The 24,883-nt window shown below is 32.8% G+C and overlaps 1 protein-coding gene across 1 annotated transcript in view; it reads left to right on the top strand.

Moving 5' to 3' along the window:
* Nucleotides 1-24,883, top strand: part of LOC126880070 (cyclin-G-associated kinase) — a 119,181-nt gene that overhangs the window by 53,606 nt on the left and 40,692 nt on the right. Inside the window, exons 9-11 of the mRNA XM_050643729.1 lie at nucleotides 6,250-6,497; nucleotides 21,434-21,539; nucleotides 21,679-21,854. Coding sequence (XP_050499686.1) covers nucleotides 6,250-6,497; nucleotides 21,434-21,539; nucleotides 21,679-21,854 — 530 coding nt within the window. The remainder of the gene's footprint in view (nucleotides 1-6,249; nucleotides 6,498-21,433; nucleotides 21,540-21,678; nucleotides 21,855-24,883) is intronic.

The raw sequence follows: 24,883 nt of genomic DNA, 5'->3' as shown, positions 1-24,883 counted from the left end.
AAACGTTTAACCTCTGTGACTGGACTATTGGATTATATCGCCTTTAAAATAAAATCTTCCGTAAAAGATCAACCTCTCTAATTATGCCTTTTTTATGGTTGAAGAATTTAGGAATATATGCAATTAGTTCATTAGAAGTAATAATTTTATGATTAATTAGCGAATTTGCAATATTGAAGGTTTTAAAAATAACTTTGACACGTTTTAAGCCAACAGGTTTGATATCAATAATGTCTTTTTTAAATTCACCTACCTGCTGGAGATAAAAACCTATTCTAACCGGAAAAAGCTTGCCTATGTTTTTATTTGTACTCTCTAAAAATACACAATAAGGCCCTACATCTCTAGCAGAAAATTTGTTACTTAAGTCATACGTCCTTTCAACTGTTGTTTCCATATCCGTTGTTTGTTTAGATTCCAAAGCGGGCTGTCCTTGTGGACCGCCCGAATCGTTACCTCATATTAAATAATAATAAGTTACCTTACCTTACTTGTGAATTTCCACAAAATAAACAAATAAAGTACTAAAAATGATAGCAATTATAAAATAATTAACCTAATCGCTTGATCGCACCAAAAACACTACCTTCTCGAAACAATGTTGATACGAGACTGTAGAAGTTTTTAAAACGAAAGTTTTCAGTGTTTTATTGTTAGATTTTACATATTTATTTAAGAACAACGTTGGCCAGACCATTACCGCCAACAGCGAGCACTATAGGTCAATGATTACCAAGTTCTTGGTTATAAATTGGATGATATGGACACTAACGACATGTGGTATTAATAGGACAGCACTATGTGCCACAGAGCCCATGCCACATGTACATTCCGCGTATGGTCATCTCACGTCGAGGTGATGTGAACTGACCATCGGGATCGTGAGATTTAACACTGTTTTGTGGGGTTTTATTAAGTGGCATGTCTATGCCAATAATCCACAAAACATAACCCATGTCATCGGGGCTGATATACAGTGCGGTGGGTGGAATAAGTGTTGCCCCCCCCCTGTTAACTTGTTTATTTTAAGAATATAAGCAAAACGCTCGGACAGGTCGATTTTTAAACTATTTATTTATTTATTTATTAAGCTCAACAGGCCGTGAAGGCCTAGGGCTGAAAGATTTAATTTTTCCTTACAATTACTATTACATATTTATATATAATGCTATATCCTATACTACTATAATATATACAATATTACATTTGTTTGTATAAAACACTTAATACTACACTTAACATTATAGTCTTTCCATACATTTCTTCACTTCCTTCCATTGTTTTCTGTCCAAAGCTTTTTCTTTCCAGTTTACAATATTACTTTGTTTTAAGTCTTCATATACGCTGTCCTTCCATCTCCTTCTTGGTCTTCCTATTCTTCTTTTTTGTATTGGCTTACGTAATAGAACCATTTTTGGCATTCTCGCCTTTCCCATTCTTTCTATGTGTCCTAAGTATCGGATTCTCTGTGCTTTGATTGCCGTCGTTATTTTTGGTTCATTATATAGTTCTTCAAGTTCCTTATTATTTCTTCTTCTCCATTGACCGTCTATTTTCACGCCTCCATATATTGCTCGTTGTATTTTCCTCTCCCATCTTTCTAAAAGGTCTATTTCTGATTTTTTAAGCACCCATGTTTCACATGCATATGTAGCTGTAGGTCTGATAACTGTTTTGTAGATTCTTATTTTTGTTTTTCTTGACACATCTTTGGATTTCATTAATGGACGCAATGCTCCATACTTTTTGTTTGCTTTTGCTATTCTTGCTTTTATTTCCCCTTCCCCATGTCCCTTTTCATCTACTTTTACACCCAGGTATGTAAATTCTGAAACTCTTTTAAATGCGCATACATTTTCTCCTTCTATCTCCAATGTGAAATTGTCTTCATTTTCTTTATCTGTTTCTCCCATTATCATGTATTTTGTCTTTTCCTTATTTATGAGAAGACCAAAAGGTTTGGTTTGTTTTATTATATTGCTCATTAATTTTGTTAGCTCTTTCTTACTTGTCGATAATAATGTTAGATCATCTGCGAATGCAATACATTGGTGGCCATTTTTGAAAATCGTTTCCTGTGTGCTTATTTTACTTTTCCTGATTATTCCTTCCAGTATTACATTAAAAAGAGTCGTTGATAGTGGGTCTCCTTGTCTTAATCCTTCCTTTGTTTCAAAATTATTTGATTTATGTCCCTTCCATGCTATTTCGTTTGTGGAGTTATCCATAGTCATCTTTACCATCCTGACGATTTTACTTGGTATGCCCATTTCTTTCATTAGTGCGTACATCTGTTGCCGCTTTACCGTATCATAGGCCTGTTTAAAGTCGACGAACAGGACGTATACTGCTATTTTATGTTCGTAGCACGTAGTTTGGATTTCTTTTAACGCAAATATTTGGTCTGTCGTCGACCTATTACTTCTGAATCCTGCCTGATATTCGCCCAATATCTTTTCCGTGTATTGATTCAGCTTTTTTCTTAAGATGTTTGTCAATATTTTGTACACGACTTCTAGCAACGCGATACCTCTATAATTTTCACATCTCATTTTATCACCTTTTTTATGTATGGGGCATATCCTTGCCCTGGTCCATTCTCCTGGCATTCTTTCTGTTTCCCATATACTTTTTATCAGGCTATGTATCTCCTTGTGTAGTCTTTTTCCTCCTGCCTTTATCATTTCCGCCGATATTTCCGTTATTCCTGGGCTTTTATTGTTTTTTAGCCCTCTTATTTCATTTTCTATTTCTTCCCTCGTAGGTGTTTCTATTACTATATGGTCATCTTCAATTTCCTGGATTGTTCCCCTTTCTTCTTCGTTTTTGTTTAAAAGTTGTGTAAAATAAGTTTGCCAATTTCTCATTATTTCCCCGGGTTCATTTATTAATATTCCTTCCTCATTTTTCATATATGGGTTATGTTTCTGATATCCCCTTTCCATTTTTCTTGTTTCCTGGTAAAAGGATCTTATTTCCTTTTTTTGGAATTTTTCCTCTATCACTTTGAGTTTTTCTTCGTTGTATTTTCTTTTTTTTATTTCTGCATGTTCTCTTCATAATTCTCTTCAATTCTCTATATTCTTGTGTGCTAATGTCACTATTATTTCTTAAGTTTTTTATTCTTATTTTTCTAATTTCTTCTGCTATTTTTTGACATTCCTCATCATACCATTCTTTTGCTTTTTGTTTTCTATTACCTTTAATTAATATTTCTTTACTGGTGTTTAAAACTGCTTCTTTTATGCTTTCCCACTTTTCTTCCGGGTCTAGTGTTTCTGGTTCTTCGTTTAGTCTGCTGGTTATTTGTTGTTCGTACTTCTTCTGTGTCATATTATCTTTTAGTATTGCTGTGTTGAATTGTTTTTTGATTTCTTTGTCCCTTTGATTGTCTTTCTTTATATTAGCATTTATTCTATAGGCTGCTCTTACCAAAAAGTGATCTGAGTCACATTCCGCTCCTCTCATACTTTTTATATTTATTATATTATGGGCGTGCTTCTTCTCTATTAATATGTGGTCTATTTGATTTATTGTCCTTTTGTCAGGGGAAATCCACGTTCCTTTATGTATATCTTTTCTGCGTTGGTATGTGCTTTTTATTACCATTTGTCTTTCTGTGGCAAAACCTATAATTCGTTGACCATTATCATTTGATACATCGTGTTTACTGTATTTTCCTGTTATATTTTCATATATATCCTCTTTTCCCACTTTAGCATTGCAGTCTCCCATTACTATTTTGATATCAAATGCTGGTAATCTGTCATATTCTCTCTCTAGTTGCTCATAGTATGCATCTTTGTCTTCTTCGGTGGCGTCTTCTATTGGTGCATGTACATTTATTATGCTTATGTTTCGTTGATTCCCTTTTAACCTGATTGTGCACATTCTATCTGATATTGGCTTGAAATTCATCACTCTGGTTTTCCATCTTTTCTGTATGATAAAGCCTGTTCCTAGCAATCTGTTATTCCCCCCACTTTTAAAAAATACTATATCATCTATTTCTACTATTTCTGTGTCTAATTGTTTTGTTTCTTGTAAAGCTAATATATCTATTTCATATCTTTTTGTTTCTCTAATTAATTCTTTAAGTTTTCCCGTTTCATAAGTGCCTCTTACGTTCCATGTTCCCAAATTAGTTTTCATTTTCTTGTTTTTAATCCCAATCGTCTCCTTGTCCATTGCCGTTGTTGCTACCGTTTCATTTACGTCGTTTAGTTTTTTTGGTTTCTGTTTTGGTTTTCTATTTTTAAGAGTTGTTGCTGATGTTTATTCCATGTCCATACCTCCTCATTTATTTTTATTTTTTGAAATCCTACCTTGACGTTTTTTCCTTCCAATTTAGCCTCTTTTGCCTTCGTTCTGATTTTACCCTGTATCATCCGTTCATTTTTGTCCATGTCGTCATTAATATATATTTCTTTTCCCTTTATGTCTCTCAATTTGCCTTTATTTTTCATAATTTCTTCTTTGTCCGTTGCATTTTCGAGCTCAATCAAGCAGGATTTACTTCCAATTTTTCTTGCGCTTTTTATTTTTGTCTCAACTTTTAGTGCATTGCATAAAAAATCTTGGACGTTATCTTTTGTTATGTTTTGATCGTAGGTATCCATATCTACTCCCTGCAGTATTATATTATTTCGTCTTTTGTCCTTTTCCATTCTGTCTATTTTATTTTCCAATTCTTCCACTTTTTGTTGGGTTTCTCTGTTTTCCTGTTTCAGCTTTTCATTTTCTTGTCTGAGTTCCTTCATTTCCGCTCTGTACTCTTTTTGCTCTTCTCTTAGTTCCCTTATTTCCATTGTGATAATATTTAGGCTCTCCAATATTTTTTCTAGTTGCCTATCATTCCCAGGCGACCGATGTACTTTTTTACTTCTGCTATCGTCTGCCTCATCTTCCGATTCATCTCCTCTTTTTCTTGTCTTTTCGTCCACACTATACTCGTTCTCAGCCATTTTGTACGTAGCGTTAACTGGGCACACCCGTTTCAACCACGAGGAGGTATGCCCAATTATCCACGCACCAAAATTGCTTTTGTTTTTCGGCAGGTGTTTCTATTTTTTTTAAATCCGGCAACACCGCTTGAAATTTGACCAGCGTTCGCCAGTGTTTATAAGCTTATCTGTTAGCTGTTAACCTCACTTTTATTTGTCCGTTTAGTATTTTATACTATTTTTTACCGTTTTTACTTATATTATTCTTGCATTAGGTAGGGCACAGTTTATACCTTACCTTTTTCACTCACTCAGCATTCAATGTTCGCTGCACCACGCGAAAATCGGGTAAAATGCAGGCGAAAATTAAAACACTTTGTTTTCTATCTAATGCCACGTTGCCACCCTCGATTTTTAAACTAACCATAGTATATTCTAGCATCAACGTTTCGAACTTTACGCGATCCCTTTTCAGGTGACAGCCATAACTTTGATTTTTTTTTAATGGGAAAGTACTTCACGTGACACCTCATTTAAAAGCTCTTAAAATACTGAGTTCAAAAATGTATAATACTTTAATCCTGTTTGAGAGCGTAGGCGAAAAATTTCGGTCGAATTCTTTCTAAATGCAATCATTTTTTTCGAATCCTGAAAAAACCAATAAATATTTTTGAAAAATTTAAACGTAGAATGAAATATTACAGTATTCTCGATGGTCCAAAGTCCCTGAGAACTCCTATAATGTTTATTTTAATAAGTCACAGTGGTGGAAAAAAGAGAAAATTTAGTGTGATTTTTAATTTCAAATATATCATTCAAAAGAAACTTTTTGTTTATTCTAAGAGACTGTCAGCCCTCGGTAATTCTAATCTTTCATTCTGCGTTTAAATTTTTCAAAAATACAAATTAGTTTTCTCAGAATTCGAAAAAAATAAATGCGTTTAAAAAGAGTTCGACCGAAATTTTGGGCCTGCGATCTCAAAAGGGATTAAAGTATTATACATTTTTGAAATCAGTATTTTAAAAGCTGTTACATGAGATGTCACATGATGTACTTTACCATTTAAAAAAATCAAAGTTATGCCTGTCACCTGAAGAGGGATCGCGTAAAGTTCGAAACGTTGATGCTATAATATACCATGGTTAGTTTAAAAATCGACCTGTCCGAGCGTTTTGCTTATATTCTTAAAATAAACTAGTTAACAGGTGGGGGGCAACACTTATTCCACCGCACTGTATGAGAACCAGTCATGGAAAATTGAACATTACCGGTATTATTTAATTTATACGTTGTTTTTTCTTGCAGGACGGAAAGGCAACTTCAGCGACACTAGTGTGCGCGTTATTGATATACTCAGGATTGTTTCAAGTGCCAGAAGACGCTCTTCAAATGTTCGCCGTAAAACGATGCCCTCCTAACATGAGACCATCTGAACTTAGGTATCTTTATTACCTGGCTGATATTGTGCGAGACCCGCCTCTCTTTCCGCATTATAACCCCGTAACTTTAGTTTCGATACAAATGCAACCTGTTCCACTTTTTACAAAAATAAGGTAAGTTGACTTTCTATTTCGACAGACGTATTAAAAAGGATTCCGACGGAGCGTGCTGAGGCGCGGTCCACCAGTTTACCAATTTACACGTCGTCAAAGAGAGATAGAAAATATATAATAGTGAAAAGCAAAAACATAGTTGGTGTTGTTCTGAAGCTATTTCCTTGTGGCATTTTTTATAATCAACTATTTTTAATGGGAATAAGCCACAATTTTACCAAAAAAATGATTTTATTAAGAGGGAACAGTAGCGATCAACAGGTAGCGTAAACGCATTCCAAGATTTCGGCTGTAATTTTGAATATTTTTTCGAGATATTTGGCACACGTATTCGTAATATAATAAAGAATAGCGGTACAGAGCCCAATTTGAAAAATATATTAATATGTGGAAATTACTCTGTAATTAAATACAATATTAAAAATACGAGCCTGTACCGCCATTAAGAAGAACAAAAAAATACACTTTCTTCAAATAAACTTTTTTATCCGATGACTAGATTTTGTGTCATTTTGGAACTACTAATGAAATAAAACATTTTAGTAGTTCCAAAATGACACAAAATCTAGGCATCGGATAAAAAAGTTTATTTGAAGAAAGTGTATTTTTTTGTTCTTCTTAATGGCGGTACAGGCTCGTTTTTTTAATATTGTAATTAATTACAGAGTAATTTCCACATATTAATATATTTTTCAAATTGGGCTCTGTACCGCCATTCTTTATTATATTACAAATAGGTGTGCCAAATATCTCGAAAAAATATTCAAAATTACAGCCGCAATATTGGAACGCGTTTTTGCTACCTGTTGATCGCTACTGTATCACCTTAACGTTTCGAAGCCCAAATCGGGTTTCGTTGTCAAAATACAAAACACTACTAAAATAACCAAAAATGTTGTTGCTAAGTAAAAAAATTCTTCTAATAATTTATTTAATCTGACTCATTTATATTGGCAATTCAGACGTATATTATACATTTTAAAGTAGAAGACTTTAAAATGATATCGCCAATATTTATGAGTTGCGTTCCTGAGACGACTTTACTAAAAGATAGTTCATTCGATTACATGAAATCAATCCCAACTCAAGAATATCCGTCACAAAAAAATCATAGCATGTGATCTGTCTTTAAAAAGACAACCAAATGCAACGATGACAGTAAAATTCTCGCGTTAGAGATTCCATAGTAAATCACGAGGGAAAACCAGGAAAAACCTCGTGATACTATCCCGACATCTAAATAGAAATTTCTAAATAGAAATAATGACATATTAGCGACAGTTGTCAATCTATCAAATAGAAATTTAAATGCAACGGAAAATTTGGTAATGTCAAAAGGTTTAAACTATGCTGTTACTCATCCATCTATTCCAAAATTAGACATAATTAGCTCAGTGGAAAAATATCCCAGTGTTTACCAAATCATGAAAAAGAACAATATAGGGTACTACGTAAACTTGAATTGGAAAAATCTAATAAAATTGAACAGAACATCAGCAAAGAGGAAATTAAAGCTTTAAAAACTTTAAAAAATGATGACTCCATAACAATCCTACCAGCAGATAAAGGAAATGCAACTGTAATAATGGATAAAATACAATATGAGGACAAAATTACAGATCTAATTACAAATGGACCTTATACCAAATTAAGGAAGGATCCAACGAAGACACTGCAAAACAAAATCTATAGAACTTTATTCAAATTTAAAAACGATCTAACGTACTATCAAAGAAAATTAATGACACCTCATTACAGTAAGACACCACATTTTTATGGAGTACCGAAAATTCATAAAGCGAATATTCCACTTAGACCCATTTGTAGTACTATCAATTCTCCTTGCAGTGAACTATCAAAATTTTTATTAAATATTATAAAACCATTTGCAAATAATAATGACACATTTATAAAAAATACACAACATTTTTTAAACAAATTATCAAATATTGAATTTAATCCAAATAATATTTTAGTAAGTTTTGACATAAACAGTTTATTTACAAATGTACCATTAGATAAAACTTTAAAAATAATTAAAACGAAATTAGAAAATGATAATACATTGACAACTAGGACAAGACTAAATGTATCAGCTATAATGGAGTTATTGACATTATGTACCAATAATACCTATTTTCAACTAAATAATGAATTCTATAAACAAAATTTTGGTCTAGCAATGGGCTCTTCTTTATCTCCATTATTGGCTAATATATTTATGGAGGATTTCAAAAATAATATCATTTCTAAACAAAATTTAAAACCCACAGTATGGTGGAGATATGTAGATGATGTGTTTTCAATATGGCCTCATAGATCAGAATTGTTGGATACATTTCTGAATATTATAAACGATCAAGAAGAGATAATAAAATTTACAATAGAAAAGGAATTCAATAGCACTTTGTCTTTCCTCGATGTTTTAGTCTCAAAGAAGGATACTGGATATGAGACTCAAGTGTATAGAAAACCAACACACACCAACAGATATCTCAATTACAAATTGTTACGGGTTAAAAGTCGCTAAGCAACTAGAAACGATTCTTATAAATAAGATTGTCATAATTTTTGCTTTATTGTCACAAGTACTGGCCTAAACAATTATAAAAATCAGGCTTCTATATTGTCTTGAACATTAGCTGCTATCAAGCCATTTTTAAGTCCGAAATCATATAGAAAATCAGGCATGAAGTAGGCTTTAGGTATACATTGCTACCTGTCTAGTAAGGGTCATCTCTTTGTCTTTACCTGTCTAGTGTCATATCTTGCTCACTTTTGATTTACACTTCATGAGGACAAGTTAGTATTGTCCTATGAAACTCCTTGAGGATATTTAATCAGAAGTAATCCAGATAACTAATTAAGAAATATTCAATTTGATGAAGTTGACGATTGTCTTGCTCAGCAAGGATTTAAAATATCTGGATATTTAGGTCCCCAAGACCTTTCTTTTTGGCCATACGCTATCTTTAAGGCCAGCAATTTTTCTTTCTCTCCAATTCATTTTGATGTTGTGAGTTTTTTTTTAAACACCCTTGTCCAGGGTCGATATATTATATAACCTGTATAACTGTGAAGTATCCAAGTATGTAAATGCCGTACGACATCGTCCACGTGTATAACATCGACAAAAGAAAACATAAGGTAGGATTAAACCAATACTTCTCTTAAAAGAACGTTGTTTTGCCTGTCTAAGCCACCACACCATACAGCAGTCTGACAAATATCTTGGTTTTCTATTTTTTTCTTGTAAATAGTACCTAAATATAATATTACATAGTTTTAAGAATTATAATATGGGTGTACGCTGAAAAGAATATTCTTAGAGGCAAATATAAACTTTAGTTGAGCTTTTTACCTTTTCCTTTTGGTTTTTTTTTATATTTTCAATTAAGATTAATATGAATTTTTTTAGTTTTGGTTAATAAGAATAAATAGTTTGTGAATTCTCCGATTTTTTTGATTTCTTATTATTATTTTTTTGTTTGGTAGAAAATAAAACTAGTTATTTACCTTCGCATACCTTCAATAAAAACCGGTAACATCGGCGAAGAGTAACATTTGGCGCTCCAACGTAAAATTTTTTGTTATTATTTATTTTATAAAGCATTGAGTATTCTTACATATTATTATTTAACAGATATAAAGATATACACTGCTGTACATAACTATTATTAGGCATAAAATTTCTGATTTTTGATATGGCATAGTGGCATAATAGTAATTATTGTTAGGTACATATTTCACAGATATTTTGATACACACTGCTGTACATAAATATTATTAGGCATAAAATTTTTGATTTTTGATATGGCATAGTGGCTTAATATTAATTATTATTACATATTACACAGATATTTTAATATACACTGCTGTATTAGGCACAATATTTTTGATTTTTGTGCTTTGTGGACACTTTCTTGATTTCTTGCAAATAAATGGTTAATTTTATTCCTTTATTTCCAATATACAGGGTGGCTCAAAATTATTGCACCTCATAAAATATATATTGCATAGTATTTTATCGGTTTTAGTGTTCGGATTTAACCCAATAGTTGTGTATTGACTTACTACTAGCTCGCATAACTTAAAGTAGTAGTTGAAGTTATTTTTTTTTTGTTTTTTGTAAGCTCGCATAACTTAAAGTAGTAGTTGAAGTTATTTTTTTTTGTTTTTTGTAACATTGGGTAAGGGTTGCGTGTTGCCATTTCACGCAAAAATATTTAAGAATAGGATACTATAATATATTGTTGAGATTTTTTTTGTCTTTACTTTATACTTCATCTCTTATTTTATCATATTTTTTTATCTCTAACCGAGATAGGGTTTTATTTTATTCTTTTTCGGTTTACTTAATATGGAGGTTAATAGACTTTTGGGTGATGAACTCAGTTATGAGTTATCAATAAGAAGTTTACCAATTGATGCAAATGTACACACGAAAAGGGCTACGTTGAGAGAAGCTCTTAAAGCAGAAAGAGAGGGACAAAGAGATTCTCCTAAGGTGGTTAATATAGACCCATCTTTTGAGTTTTCGTTGTGCTCAGGGAAACTTAGCGATCTGGAAGAAGGTATAGAACATTTTAATGAACAGAACAGAACTAATGAATTTAAAAGAATTAGTTCCCGTCTAACACATGTTAAACTTAGACTTAACAGACTTCAATGCAACGAAAAACAGGAAGCTCAAAGGAATCAACTATTAGATTGGCACAAACGGTTACTATTAGAAGTCAACAGGATTTATGAGAGCTTTGGGAAAGATAATCAAGTAGAGCACATCTCACTTTTGGATACTTCAGTTCCATTATTGCCTGAAATTGTTCATTCCGGGTCTCATGAATGTGGTTTGGTAAACTCAGAATCATTAGCTGAAGAGCATCCTATTGAAGCTGCGCTGTTTGGAGCTACTAACAGTTCACCAACTGCAGGCAATAGAGTTTCATTCTTAAGGCAGGTTTTTGAAGAAAATCAACATGATAGCACGATACAACCACAAGTACATTCTCAAAGATGTTCTAGTTCTCTGAGGGTTTCAAGCAGAATATCAGATGGGAATCAAGAGTATATGTCCAGTGCTATAAATAGACCACTTAATTCAAGTAGAGAAATGAATTCTTCTGAAAATCACACTAGGCATACGGAACCACAAACTGATACAAGATTATCAAGGCACAATTTTAATAATGGAAGTAGTGCAACAGTACCTACAAGGGAGATTGATAATACTTTAGCTCGACATTTTAATCTGGAAACACCTTCATCTAACTTCAACAGTAAAATAATGGATTCGCTAGATTTCTTAAAGCATGATGTTCAGAACGTTGATATAAGTAGATGGAGATTACAATATGATGGAATCTCGAGCGTTACTAGTTTTCTAGAAAGAGTGGAGGAACTCAGAGTTTCAAGAGGAGTATCTAAAGAGAGACTACTTCGTTCGGCTCCAGAACTTTTTACCAAAGACGCCTTACTCTGGTACAGAATGGGAAATTTTACATCGTGGGATAATCTGGTCCAGGAACTTAGGTCTGCTTTCCAGCCCCATGACTATGAGAATTCCTTATGGGAGGAAATCCGAAGAAGAACACAGGGCTCACAGGAACGAGTTATAAACTATATTTCAGTCATGGAAAATCTATTCAAGAAACTATTGATCCCCCCTAACGAAGAAGAAAGACTGAATATCATTCGTAGGAATATGCTTCCTTATATTCAGCAGGGCTTGGCTTTAACAAAAATTAGCAACATCAGTGATCTTTGTTCATTAGCCAAGGCTATGGAAGCAATGGAAACAAGGATTCGACAATTTTGCCCTCCTCCTTCAAGCACCAGACTTTTGGTAGAACCTGAATTAGCTTATAGAAAGCCGTCAACTCCTATTTTTACGAGTCCGGTTACAACACCTGTGTTTACAGAAGAAGTTGCAAATAGCGATAAATCTGAACATTTGAATAAGGGTACATGCTTTAATTGTGGATCTGAGGGACACAAGTTTAAAAATTGTAACCAGCCTAAGAAGTTCTTCTGTTATAAATGTGGATGCAACAATGTGACAACGAAAAACTGTCCCAGATGTTCAAAAAAACGCAGCTTCTCTCCCTCGGTAAGTCGGACGAGTGGAGTGGAATGTAAATCAACTCCGACAACTGATAATACAGCGGTCCTTGAATACATTTTAGCCCATGCTGAAGGTGATCAACGACCATACTTGAGTGTCTCAATTCTTGGAAAGGATATACTTGGATTATTGGATAGTGGAGCATCACGAACCATTCTTGGAAAATCTGGTTGGGATGTGTTTAAAGACATTTGCCCATTAAATGAAGATAACAAGAAATCATGTATAGTTGCTTCAGGTGATTCATGTGAAAGTATAGGATCTATTACTGTACCAGTACGGTTAAGAGATCGGGTTCGTGTTTTGAATATTCTAGTTATTCCATCCCTTGTTTCTTCGCTTATTTTAGGTATTGACTTTTGGTCAGCTATGGGGATAGTCCCAGACCTTTTTAAGGGAGAATGGTTTTTTAACCGTGAAGAAGAGTTAAATAGTGTATTAATTTCTGGAATCCAGGACTTTGATTCATTAAATAAAGAACAATGTGATCAATTACAAAAGATTGTAGATAAAGCGTTTTTAGGAATGACATCTCAAGAGACAGGATGTATAAAGGGCGTGGAGCATGTGATACATACCAATTCACCACCCATTAAACAAAGGTACTACCCATTGTCACCAGCTCTACAAAAGGTAGTTAATACCGAACTGGACCAAATGTTAGAAAAAGGCATAGTAGAACCTTCAACCTCACCGTGGTCGTCGCCCATAGTCATGGTACAAAAGAATGACAAATGGAGATTTTGTGTTAACTATAGAAAGTTAAATGCGGTAAGCGTTCCGGATGCATATCCAATTCCTTATGTGTCATCTATTCTAGATAAACTTCGAGATGCACGATATTTAACTACCTTGGATGTCAAATCAGCATATTGGCAAATAAATGTAGCTATGGAATCTAGACCTTTAACTGCTTTCACAGTGCCTAATAGAGGTTTATTTCAGTTTCGTCGTATGCCTTTTGGGCTACATTCAGCTCCTGCTACATGGCAGCGTGCAATTGACAATATTTTAGGTCCCGAATTAGACAGTTATGTTTTTGTATATCTTGATGATATAATTATTTGTACATCAACGTTTGAGCAGCATTTAAAAGTTTTAGAGACAGTATTTCAGCGTTTAACCGACGCTGGTGTTACTCTTAATAGGGAGAAGTGTTTAATATGTCGTTCAGAATTGAAGTATTTAGGCTACGTAGTAAATAAATCTGGATTACTTGTCGATCCAGAAAAGGTAGAAGCAATACTGGGAATACCGACACCGAGAACTGTTCAGGATGTTCGTCGGATTGTAGGTATGGCATCATGGTATAGGAGATTTATTCCATCATTTAGTACTGTTGTCTCACCGCTTACTCAACTTACTCGAAAAAATGTACAATTCGTTTGGAATAAGACATGCGAGGACGCCCTGAATAAGGTTAAAGAATATTTAGTTTCGGCACCCATTTTGGCGTGTCCAGATTTTTCTTTACCATTTATAGTAGAGACAGATGCAAGTGACTATGGATTGGGGGCTGTTCTTTCTCAAAAACATGGAGATGAAGAACACGTTATAGCTTACTTGAGTCGATCACTGACAAAAACCGAAAGGAAGTATTCTACTACAGAGAAAGAATGTCTCGCCGTTCTATTTGCTGTAGAGAAACTAAGACCATACTTAGAAGCTACTAAATTTGTAGTTATTACAGACCATTTTAGTTTAAAGTGGTTGTTTTCCATTAAAGACCCCATAGGCAGAATTGCTCGTTGGGCTCTGCGTTTGCAGGCATATGACTTTGAAGTCATACACCGGAAAGGAAAAGATCATCTAGTGCCTGACGCACTATCTCGTGCAGTTCCTTGCATAAATGCTTTGGATGTAGACTGTTCTACTTCTACACAGGTCAGTCTAGACCGATGGTACTTGGGTATGATTTCCAAGGTCAACAAATTTCCTAGAAACTATCCACTTTGGAGGATAGAGGGAGGAAAACTTTTGAAGAATATAAAACCGCGATACCCTGAACTAGCTTTATCAGAGTGGGTAACGGTTGTTCCAAGGGAACAAAGACTAAACCTTATAAGAGATCATCATGATCCTCCAACGTATGGACACCTTGGCGTTTCAAAAACATTTGGAAGACTTAGTCAAAAATATTATTGGCCAAAGATGCGATCAGATATAGGACGCTATATAAAGAACTGTACAATATGTCAACGGATAAAACCAGAACAGCAACGTCCTAGAGGTCAATTGTTATCTCAGCAGCCGACTGCCACTCATCCATGGACTCTCATCAGTATAGACTTAGTTGGACCTTTACCTAGGACCACTTCAGGATTTTCGTATATTTTCACCGTGTTAGATTGCTTTTCCAAATTTATTTTAGCTTTCCCGATTAGAGCAGCGACATCAGCCAACATAGTTAAGTTGCTAGAAAATGAGGTGTTTCTAGTCTATGGTGTACCAGAGAGAATTTTGTTGGATAATGGAGCACAATTTCGTGGCCATACATTCCAACAACTTGTCTCAAACTATGGTATTGAATTAAAGTTTACAGCACTATACCATCCACAAGCTAATCCCGTGGAAAGAGTTCATAGAGTAATAAAAACTATGTTGACGGCCTATGTCTCTCAAAATCAAAGACACTGGGATCTTCTTTTGCCAAAGATTACATGTGCCTTGCGATGTTCGGTTCATGAAGTCACCGGAGTCTCACCGAACCTTATTAATTTTGGTAGGGAAATCAATCTGAATGGCAATAGAAATAGACATGAGTCTGAACAAGGTCAGTATAATATCGGAACAAGGAAGGAATCTCTGGATAAACTGTTTTCTGATGTTCGGAAGAAACTTAAGTCAGCGTATGAGAAAAGTAAAGTTCCATATAACCTGCGAAGAAGGACAGAAACATATAAAGTAGGGGACATGGTTTGGAGAAGAAATTTCGTTCAGTCTGATGCTACAAGATATTTCAGCGCAAAATTGGCCCAAAAGTTTGTAGGACCATTTAGTATTAAGAAAGTGGTCTCCCCATGGAGTTATGAACTTGTTGATGAAAATGGCTCTCATGCAGGAACCTGGAATGCAAAAGATTTGAAACCGGTTACTCAGGACAGTGAGGTTAAGGACATTAAGTCTAAACCTCCTGATGTGGAAGTATAGAGTTACAATGTGTTGAAAATTTTATTGTAAGATTTTGTTATCTTTACAAGTTTTTGTTTTATTTTTTTTGGTTTTGTTTTTTTTATTTTTGTTTTATTTTTATTTTGTTTTGTACCGTTAGGACTTAAAAGTTTCTTTGAAACTTTTTGCAAGTAAGGGTGGGGTTGTTACGGGTTAAAAGTCGCTAAGCAACTAGAAACGATTCTTATAAATAAGATTGTCATAATTTTTGCTTTATTGTCACAAGTACTGGCCTAAACAATTATAAAAATCAGGCTTCTATATTGTCTTGAACATTAGCTGCTATCAAGCCATTTTTAAGTCCGAAATCATATAGAAAATCAGGCATGAAGTAGGCTTTAGGTATACATTGCTACCTGTCTAGTAAGGGTCATCTCTTTGTCTTTACCTGTCTAGTGTCATATCTTGCTCACTTTTGATTTACACTTCATGAGGACAAGTTAGTATTGTCCTATGAAACTCCTTGAGGATATTTAATCAGAAGTAATCCAGATAACTAATTAAGAAATATTCAATTTGATGAAGTTGACGATTGTCTTGCTCAGCAAGGATTTAAAATATCTGGATATTTAGGTCCCCAAGACCTTTCTTTTTGGCCATACGCTATCTTTAAGGCCAGCAATTTTTCTTTCTCTCCAATTCATTTTGATGTTGTGAGTTTTTTTTGAAACACCCTTGTCCAGGGTCGATATATTATATAACCTGTATAACTGTGAAGTATCCAAGTATGTAAATGCCGTACGACATCGTCCACGTGTATAACATCGACAAAAGAAAACATAAGGTAGGATTAAACCAATACTTCTCTTAAAAGAACGTTGTTTTGCCTGTCTAAGCCACCACACCATACAGCAGTCTGACAAATATCTTGGTTTTCTATTTTTTTCTTGTAAATAGTACCTAAATATAATATTACATAGTTTTAAGAATTATAATATGGGTGTACGCTGAAAAGAATATTCTTAGAGGCAAATATAAACTTTAGTTGAGCTTTTTACCTTTTCCTTTTGGTTTTTTTTATATTTTCAATTAAGATTAATATGAATTTTTTTAGTTTTGGTTAATAAGAATAAATAGTTTGTGAATTCTCCGATTTTTTTGATTTCTTATTATTATTTTTTTGTTTGGTAGAAAATAAAACTAGTTATTTACCTTCGCATACCTTCAATAAAAACCGGTAACATCGGCGAAGAGTAACAAAATCAAATCACATCAACGTTAAAAAGGGAATCATTAAATCCTTATATGATAGAGCCAAAATTACTTGTTCTAACGAAAATTCATTTTTAGAAGAAAAACAATTGTTAACATCTGTTTTATTAAAAGATGATTATCGTTTATAAATAAGGAATTGTCAAGATTGGATCGAATGGAACAGAACAACTTAGAACGGGATCCTACAACATTCACAAGAAATAATACGAGGAAAATATCAATACCATATTTATATGAAAGGACTATCCGAGAAACTTAAAACAATTGGAAATAAATTCAACATTTCAACAACATTCAAAACAACAAACACATTGAGATCTATTCTATCTAAAACTAAACCTAACAATGAACAAGAAAGAACAAAGAATTGCATTTATAAAATACCTTGTGAATGCGAACAATTTTATTTAGGTGAAACATTAAGACCATTAAACGTTAGAATAAGTGAACATCAGTCTTATATTAAAAATAGAGAATTTGATAGATCTCAAATATGTCAACACGCATGGGATAATGAACATAGAGTTCAGTGGAGAGATTCAAGTATAGTCCTGAAAGAATCAGATAGTAAAAAGAGAAAAATCAAAGAAGCGGCTCTAAGTATGCTAAATGAAACCAATTGTGTCGCAAATTCCTCGGTAGAATGCAGTAGGATGTGGTTACCCATACTGAAAGAGGAAGTCAATAGAAAGAAAATACCACGATTAGTAAATCAATAACATATCGAGTTAGTACAAATTTTATATTTTAGTATTACTTATTGTATATCTATGTATTATTAATATTATTTAAAATTTAAACATATTAAAGTCAGAATTTGGTATTAGTTTTTTTGAAAGTAAATTAAATGTAAGACCAAATACTTACGATGTCGGGATAGTATCACGAGGTTTTTTCGTGGTTTTCCCTCGTGATTTACTATGGAATCTCTAACGCGAGAATTTTACTGTCATCGTTGCATTTGGTTGTCTTTTTAAAGACAGATCACATGCTATGATTTTTGTGACGGATATTCTTGAGTTGGGATTGATTTCATGTAATCGAATGAACTATCTTTTAGTAAAGTCGTCCCAGGAACGCAACTCATAAATATTGGCGATATCATTTTAAAGTCTTCTACTTTAAAATGTATAATATACGTCTGAATTGCCAATATAAATGAGTCGGATTAAATAAATTATTAGAAGAATTTTTTTACTTAGCAACAACATTTTTGTTTATTTTAGTAGTGTTTTGTATTTTGACAACGAAACCCGATTTGGGCTTCGAAACGTTAATAAAATGATTTTTTTGGTAAAATTGTGGCTTATTCCCATTAAAAATAGTTGAACATAGTTGGTAACTCATGTTACTGTGCAATTAATAAATATTTACTCTTTGATCAAATCGGTCGTACCCGGAGTATAGACAATACGCCACCAGTGTGGCGGCAGTTATCTTGTTCTGTTACATTTTCAGTTTTCAGTTTAATGTTATTATAAAGTTGCTATTTTATATCCTGATATGAATTCTGTGATAATTTTTTATTGCCTCAAGGTACAAATTTTATCAGATATGCACTCGAACACCACTATGGAATTTTTTACCTGATTATTAATTATAAAATATGTCCCCATCATGCTAACGTCTCCGCCGTCATTAAAAAAGCTCCAATGATCTTATAATTTTTATGCTATTTGATTTCATACTTTTCAAATACTATATCAAATATAGCCCTGAAATTTTTTTTCACATTTCTGTATTATCTCTTATACTGTACGGAAAATTAACCACAATTGATTTATTTTTGACATTTCAATTTCCACTTTTCCATGTTTTAGTAACTTTCATTTCGAGGTTTTTGATGATTTTGTTAATTCTGCATTTTCTTCTCTGATACTTTCAAATCATCTTTCATTCTAATAGCTTTATTGTCTAATAACAATCCATGCTATTTATATTCTATACTCATTGCTACTTGCATCCCGCTTCACAAAGATCTAACGCTCAGCGTCAAATTGCTTTCACTCGCACATGCACATAAACGCTCATGCTACACAACATCCAATATATAGGGTGCCCCAAAAGTAGCGGGGCGATCGAATATATCACGAAATAAACATCGGATCTAAAAACTGAAAAATATGTGTTCAATATTTTTCAAAAATCTATCGAATGACACCAAACACGACCCCGCACTCCGCTCCCTGGAGGTGTGCGGGGTAACTTTAAAATCTTAAATAGGAATCGCCATTTTTATTGCAGATTTGGATTCCTTGTGTAAAAACAAGCAACGTTTATTTATATATATATATATATATATATATATATATATATATATATATATATATATATATATAACAAGGTTGTATTCTTGGGGAATTCAGCAAATTTTATGTGAAAGAAAACACTTTTTACTTGATCCAAGCTTTCGTAAACTTTAATGAATCGTTTACATCATCAGGGTAGACTGTAATAAAAAACGATGGTAGTTTTTTTGGTATAGGACCTTATAAATTAATATACTCACAGTAAGTTGTGGTTGTTCACAAAAAGGTGTTGTAAAAAAGTTAATTAAAATCATAAAATGTCTCTTGAAGTTTAAAAAGTGATGGTTAAAATATTTTTTTATTACATTGATAACTACAATTGTTTTTTAAATTGTAAACAGTTTTTTAAAAAACAAAATATCACAGAATATATATACTATGACAGATCGGATTACACAAGTAAATAACAGGCAGGAAATATTAGAATGATTTATCATAAAAAATCGGTTTTTAAACTATTCAGCCATGGTCTTGTTATTAATAAGTATTAAGCCAACTCCAGTATGATTTGAACAAAAGTTATAATGTTGTAATCAAAGTCATTTGAGATTGATAGTAAGTTATTATTGTTAAGATATAGTTTTTTTTTTATGTTTTTTTTATTTTTAAGTATTCTAATATAATATTAAAATATTAGTATTAGGTAGTCAATCTCAATGTAAAGGAGACAAGGATATTACAATTTGTTAATTTCAAGGTGGTTTATCTTTAGATAGTAAATTGGAATAAATGGCACTAAGGTGTTTTTTATTACAGTCTACCCTGATGATGTAAACGATTCATTAAAGTTTACGAAAGCTTGGATCAAGTAAAAAGTGTTTTCTTTCACATAAAATTTGCTGAATTCCCCAAGAATACAACCTTGTTATATAACATTGTCAGCAAAGACTTCCCTTCTGGTCTCATATATATATATATATATATATATATAATAATAATCACTTTGAATATATATATATATATATATATATATATATATATATATATATATGACATTTTTTCGAATGATGGATAGATGGCGCTATAATCGAGAAAAACGGTGATACCCTAGGTAAATTATAGAAACGGTCTGTCTATCTCGAGAAATACACTTCCAAATGAAAAACCAAAAAAACACGTGTTTATATTTTTCAAAAACCTATCGAGTGACACTAAATACTACCCTGCACCTCCAACCCCTATGTAGGGGCGGGGGTAACTTTGAAATCTTAAATAGTGACCCCCATTTTTTATTACAGATTTATACTCCTCATGAAAAAATAAGTAACATTTATTCGAGACAGTTTTTCAAATTGTTGATAGATGGCGCCATAATAGGGAAAATACTATTTATTAGCGGCATCTATCGACATTTCTAAAAATATCTTGAATAAGTGTTACTTATTTTTTCATGAGAAATAAAATCTGCAATAAAAAATGAGGGTTCCTATTTAAGATTTTAAAGTTACCCTCCACCCCACCTCCAGGGGGGTAGAGTTTAGTGTATTTCGATAGGTCTTTGAAAAATATTATGATTTTATGATGTCATAAACGTGGTTTTTGATTTTTCATTGGAAGTGTATTCTCGAGATACTAAACCGTTTCTGTAATTTACCTAGAGTATCACGATAAATTCGAAAAAATGTATCAAATAAAAATTAAATTATTTTTATGTAAAGAATCCAAATTTCCAATAAAAAATGGGATTCCTATTTAAGATGTTAAGGTTACCACCACCCCGTCTCCAGGGGTGCAGTGGGAGATCGTGTTTTGGTAACATTCGATAGATTTTTGAAAAATATTGAACACGTATTTTTCAGTTTTTCGATCCGATGTTCATTTCGCAAAATATTCGGCCGTCTTGCTACTTTTGGGACACCCTGTATATTAAATATACAGTATAAATGTATTACATTTTAAACAAAACTGCTTTATTTATTGTTGTGCATTAATTTTACCTTCTCTTCTTGGTTTTCGAACTTCAACAGACATGCTTTGTTTCCTATCTTTAGGCGTGATTTAATTCCTATTTGTATTATTAACATTTTAACATTTTCCTTCATCGTCCTTCATCCAGGTGTGTCTGGATAGCCAGACTAAAATTTTTAACTAAATAATTCTCTAATTCCGTTTTACAGGGATGGTTGCAGGCCTTATGTAGAAGTTTATAGTGAGAATAGATGTATTTTATCTACTTTACAAGATTATGAAAGAATGAGGCTTTTTAATATAGCAGAAGGAAAGGTAAGCAACAATGTCACTTAGACAGTCTTATACAAGAGTGGTTTGCCATCAATGTAGTCTTTGAATTAAACGAAGTACTTAATTTACACATATTATTAAAAAATCGATTTTAATATACTTTGAGATTTTTGTATTTTAGTGTTTCCTTCCCATTAACGCCACTGTATGTGGAGATGTATCCGTAATAGTATACCATGCAAGAAATATACTGGGTGGTGTAATGACCCAGGGCAAAGCAACTGGTATCAAAATCTTTCAAATTCAACTACATACTGGTTATATACCAGAAGAAGACACCTGTATAAAATATATGAAGTAAGTATTGCGCTTCAAAGTATTATGAACTAAATGTATTATAAACAAGCTGAAAATTCGAGCATTATCATAACGAAAACTTTGTTTATTTACTTATTTTAATTCATAATATGGAAAACTTGCTATTATGAAAAGTTGTTCAGAATTAAAAATTATGTTTTAATGTGCAATTATATTATTCTAATTTAAATGTTGTGAATTATAAAGGTACTTTACTCTTGATCGAAATTCATATTTTTTATATATAGTCTGTTCGCTAAACTCAGACGCAACTTTCTAGATATTTTAGTCGGTAATTTTCCCAATTTTAGAAAAATTGGCAAAAAATAATTACTAAATACTTAATAATCACTAAATAGTTAGTAATTTTGCCAATTTTTGCAAAATTGGCAAAAAACAAAAAAATTATCGACTAAAATATCTAGCCAGTTGCGTCTGAGTTTAGCGAACCGACTATACCTCGTATAAAATTAATAAAATTTGATATATGATGGTTGCATCATAAATCTTAGACCATGAAGAACTTTTTATGAAGAATAACTTTTCTTCGTCAAATTAAAAATAAAAGAGTTATAAATGAAAATGTTGTTGGTATCCATAATTTGAGAAAAATCTTCAAATATTTTTTTCCATTAGAAGGATGTAATTGCACATATACGAGTAAGACCATAATTTTTTATTCCAAACAACATTTCATATACTCGGTTCGCTAAACTCAGACACAACTGGCTAGTGATTTTAGTCAGTAATTTTGCCAATTCGACAAAAAAATAATTACTAAATAAGTAGTAATTTTGACAATTTCGGCAAAATTGACAAAAAACAAAAAAATTACCTACTAAAATCACTAGCCAGTTGTGTCTGAGTTTAGCGAACCGACTATAATAACAATTTTCATTTCATAACAAATGGAACAGTCCATTTATCATTAGGTAGTCCCATTAAAGGGGAGGCCGTATACTCGTATAAACCTTTGTAAAGTTATTAGTAAATTATCGCTTTCAAAATATACTCAAATTGTATTTTTGAACATCTTATTTATTTTATATAATAATTAAATTCACTATCAAATGTCATTGATATTTTATTAATACTTAATTGACATTCACGAAATGTCAAACTCAAATGTAAATAACCTATGCTTTGCTTAACAAATTCAGATTAAAAAAACTAGCCTACTTACTACAAACGATTTTAGCTGACGTTTAGTGGTCGGCGGAAAATAAAAGGATGGTGACGTCACATTTTAGACTTTGAGGTCGATTATCTCGAAGACGGTTAGAAATATCGAAATGCCGTTTTCAGATGTGGATTCAGAAGACAAAACTACATAAGAATCCATCGATAAATCTACTCTAAGTATTGCATGAGCGGCGACGCAATAACACACAGACTTTGCGAATTTATAAACGAAACATTTTCGTTGAAAATATCCATTTTTTACACAGGCTTTCCCTATTTTTCTCATTGTTTACTATTTAAACAATTTCAATCCATATCGTCAACACCGTAAGTATATTCGTCACGCAGATCAGGACAAACGTTCAATCAAAATGGTGAATACTCTGTTGTCTTTTGTTATCTACTCTCTGCTTCTGGAGCAACTTCAATAATTAACGATCAACCAAAATGATTGTATGGCCTTTTTTGTTTTCCGGGACGACTGCCGAATTTTATCATACCACCATTTAACCACTGTATCCGGTAAAACAGAGTCAGAATAACATTTTGTCACCACTTTGCTTAACGGTATTTTTCCTCATCAGGAAGAATTCATTTACGAAACTGCAAATTGCAAAAGTTACTTACTTATCCTCTTTGTTTCCACTGGAACATAGGGCATCTACTGTCACTCTCCATTTTTGCAGATCTTGTGCTTTTTCTCTGACTTCTTTCCAGATTAGGCCGACGTTTTCTGCTTCTTTAATAATTGTTTTCTTCCATGTATTTATCGGTCTCCCCTGTTTCCGTTTTCCGGGAGGTTGGAATTCCAATGCTTGTTTTGTTATGTCTGTGTCCGGTTTCCGCAGAGTATGGCCCAACCATTTCCATCTTTTCTTTCTTATTTCTTTATGTATTGGTTCTTGTTTCGTTTTTTTCCATAAGTTTGTGTTTGTGATACGGTTGGGCCAAAATATTCTTGGAATTTTTCTTAAGCATTTATTGATGTAGGGTTGAATCTTTCCAGTGTTGCGTTCTGTTATTTCGCGCAGCAGCCGATAGAGAGGGGTTTCAGGAACTTGTAAACATGTTAACGGCCAACGTCTGAATACGGACACGGCACCTGAAGAAGAAGAAGAAGTTCTGTTATTCTCCAAGTCGGTGATAATAATCGTATAATAGTACTGCCTTTACATTACTATTGAAGATTTTTACTTTGGTGTCCAGTTTTATCTCATTAGATTTCCATATATTATTTAACATATAGTATGCTGTCTGTGCTTTGCCAATTCGAGTTTAATATCCTCATCTACTCCTCCTGTCGAGTTCAGTATGCTTCCTAGATAACTAACTCTTTCCTAACTTTTTCCTAAAAATGCCATTTTAAAGCACTAGTGCTTTAAAATTTTTAAGGCACTGCAGTTAAAAGTGAATTGTCAAATTGTGAAACGTCAAAATATTTATATTTCATTTATTAACATTAATATTAATAGTACAACTTGCGCAATTTGAAAAAGGTGGTTTAAAAGGTTTTTTAAAATATAATTTAAACTGTATTATTGCATTTTTAACACGTTTGTAGAAAAAAAACTATTAAAATTTGTTAGAATATACAACAATAAAAGTATATAAAAAGTGGCAAGAAACCAGATCCGACACAGATCTTCAAAACTATATGGTGGTGAAAAAGGAAGCGAAAGTAGCAGTAGCAAAAGCCAAAGCAGAAGCGTATTCAAGCCTATACGATCAACTTGACACCAGGGAAGGCGAAACGAAGATATATAAAATAGCCAAACAGAGAGCAAAGAAAGCAAAAGATTTTAATCAGATTAGATTAAAATAAATACTAGTTCACGAAAAGGATGTCA

This window comes from Diabrotica virgifera, chromosome 2 (genome assembly GCF_917563875.1).
Source record: "Diabrotica virgifera virgifera chromosome 2, PGI_DIABVI_V3a".
NCBI lineage: Eukaryota > Metazoa > Arthropoda > Insecta > Coleoptera > Chrysomelidae > Diabrotica > Diabrotica virgifera.
Note: the sequence above shows the minus strand (reverse complement) of the source record. Positions and strands in the feature narration are given on the sequence as shown.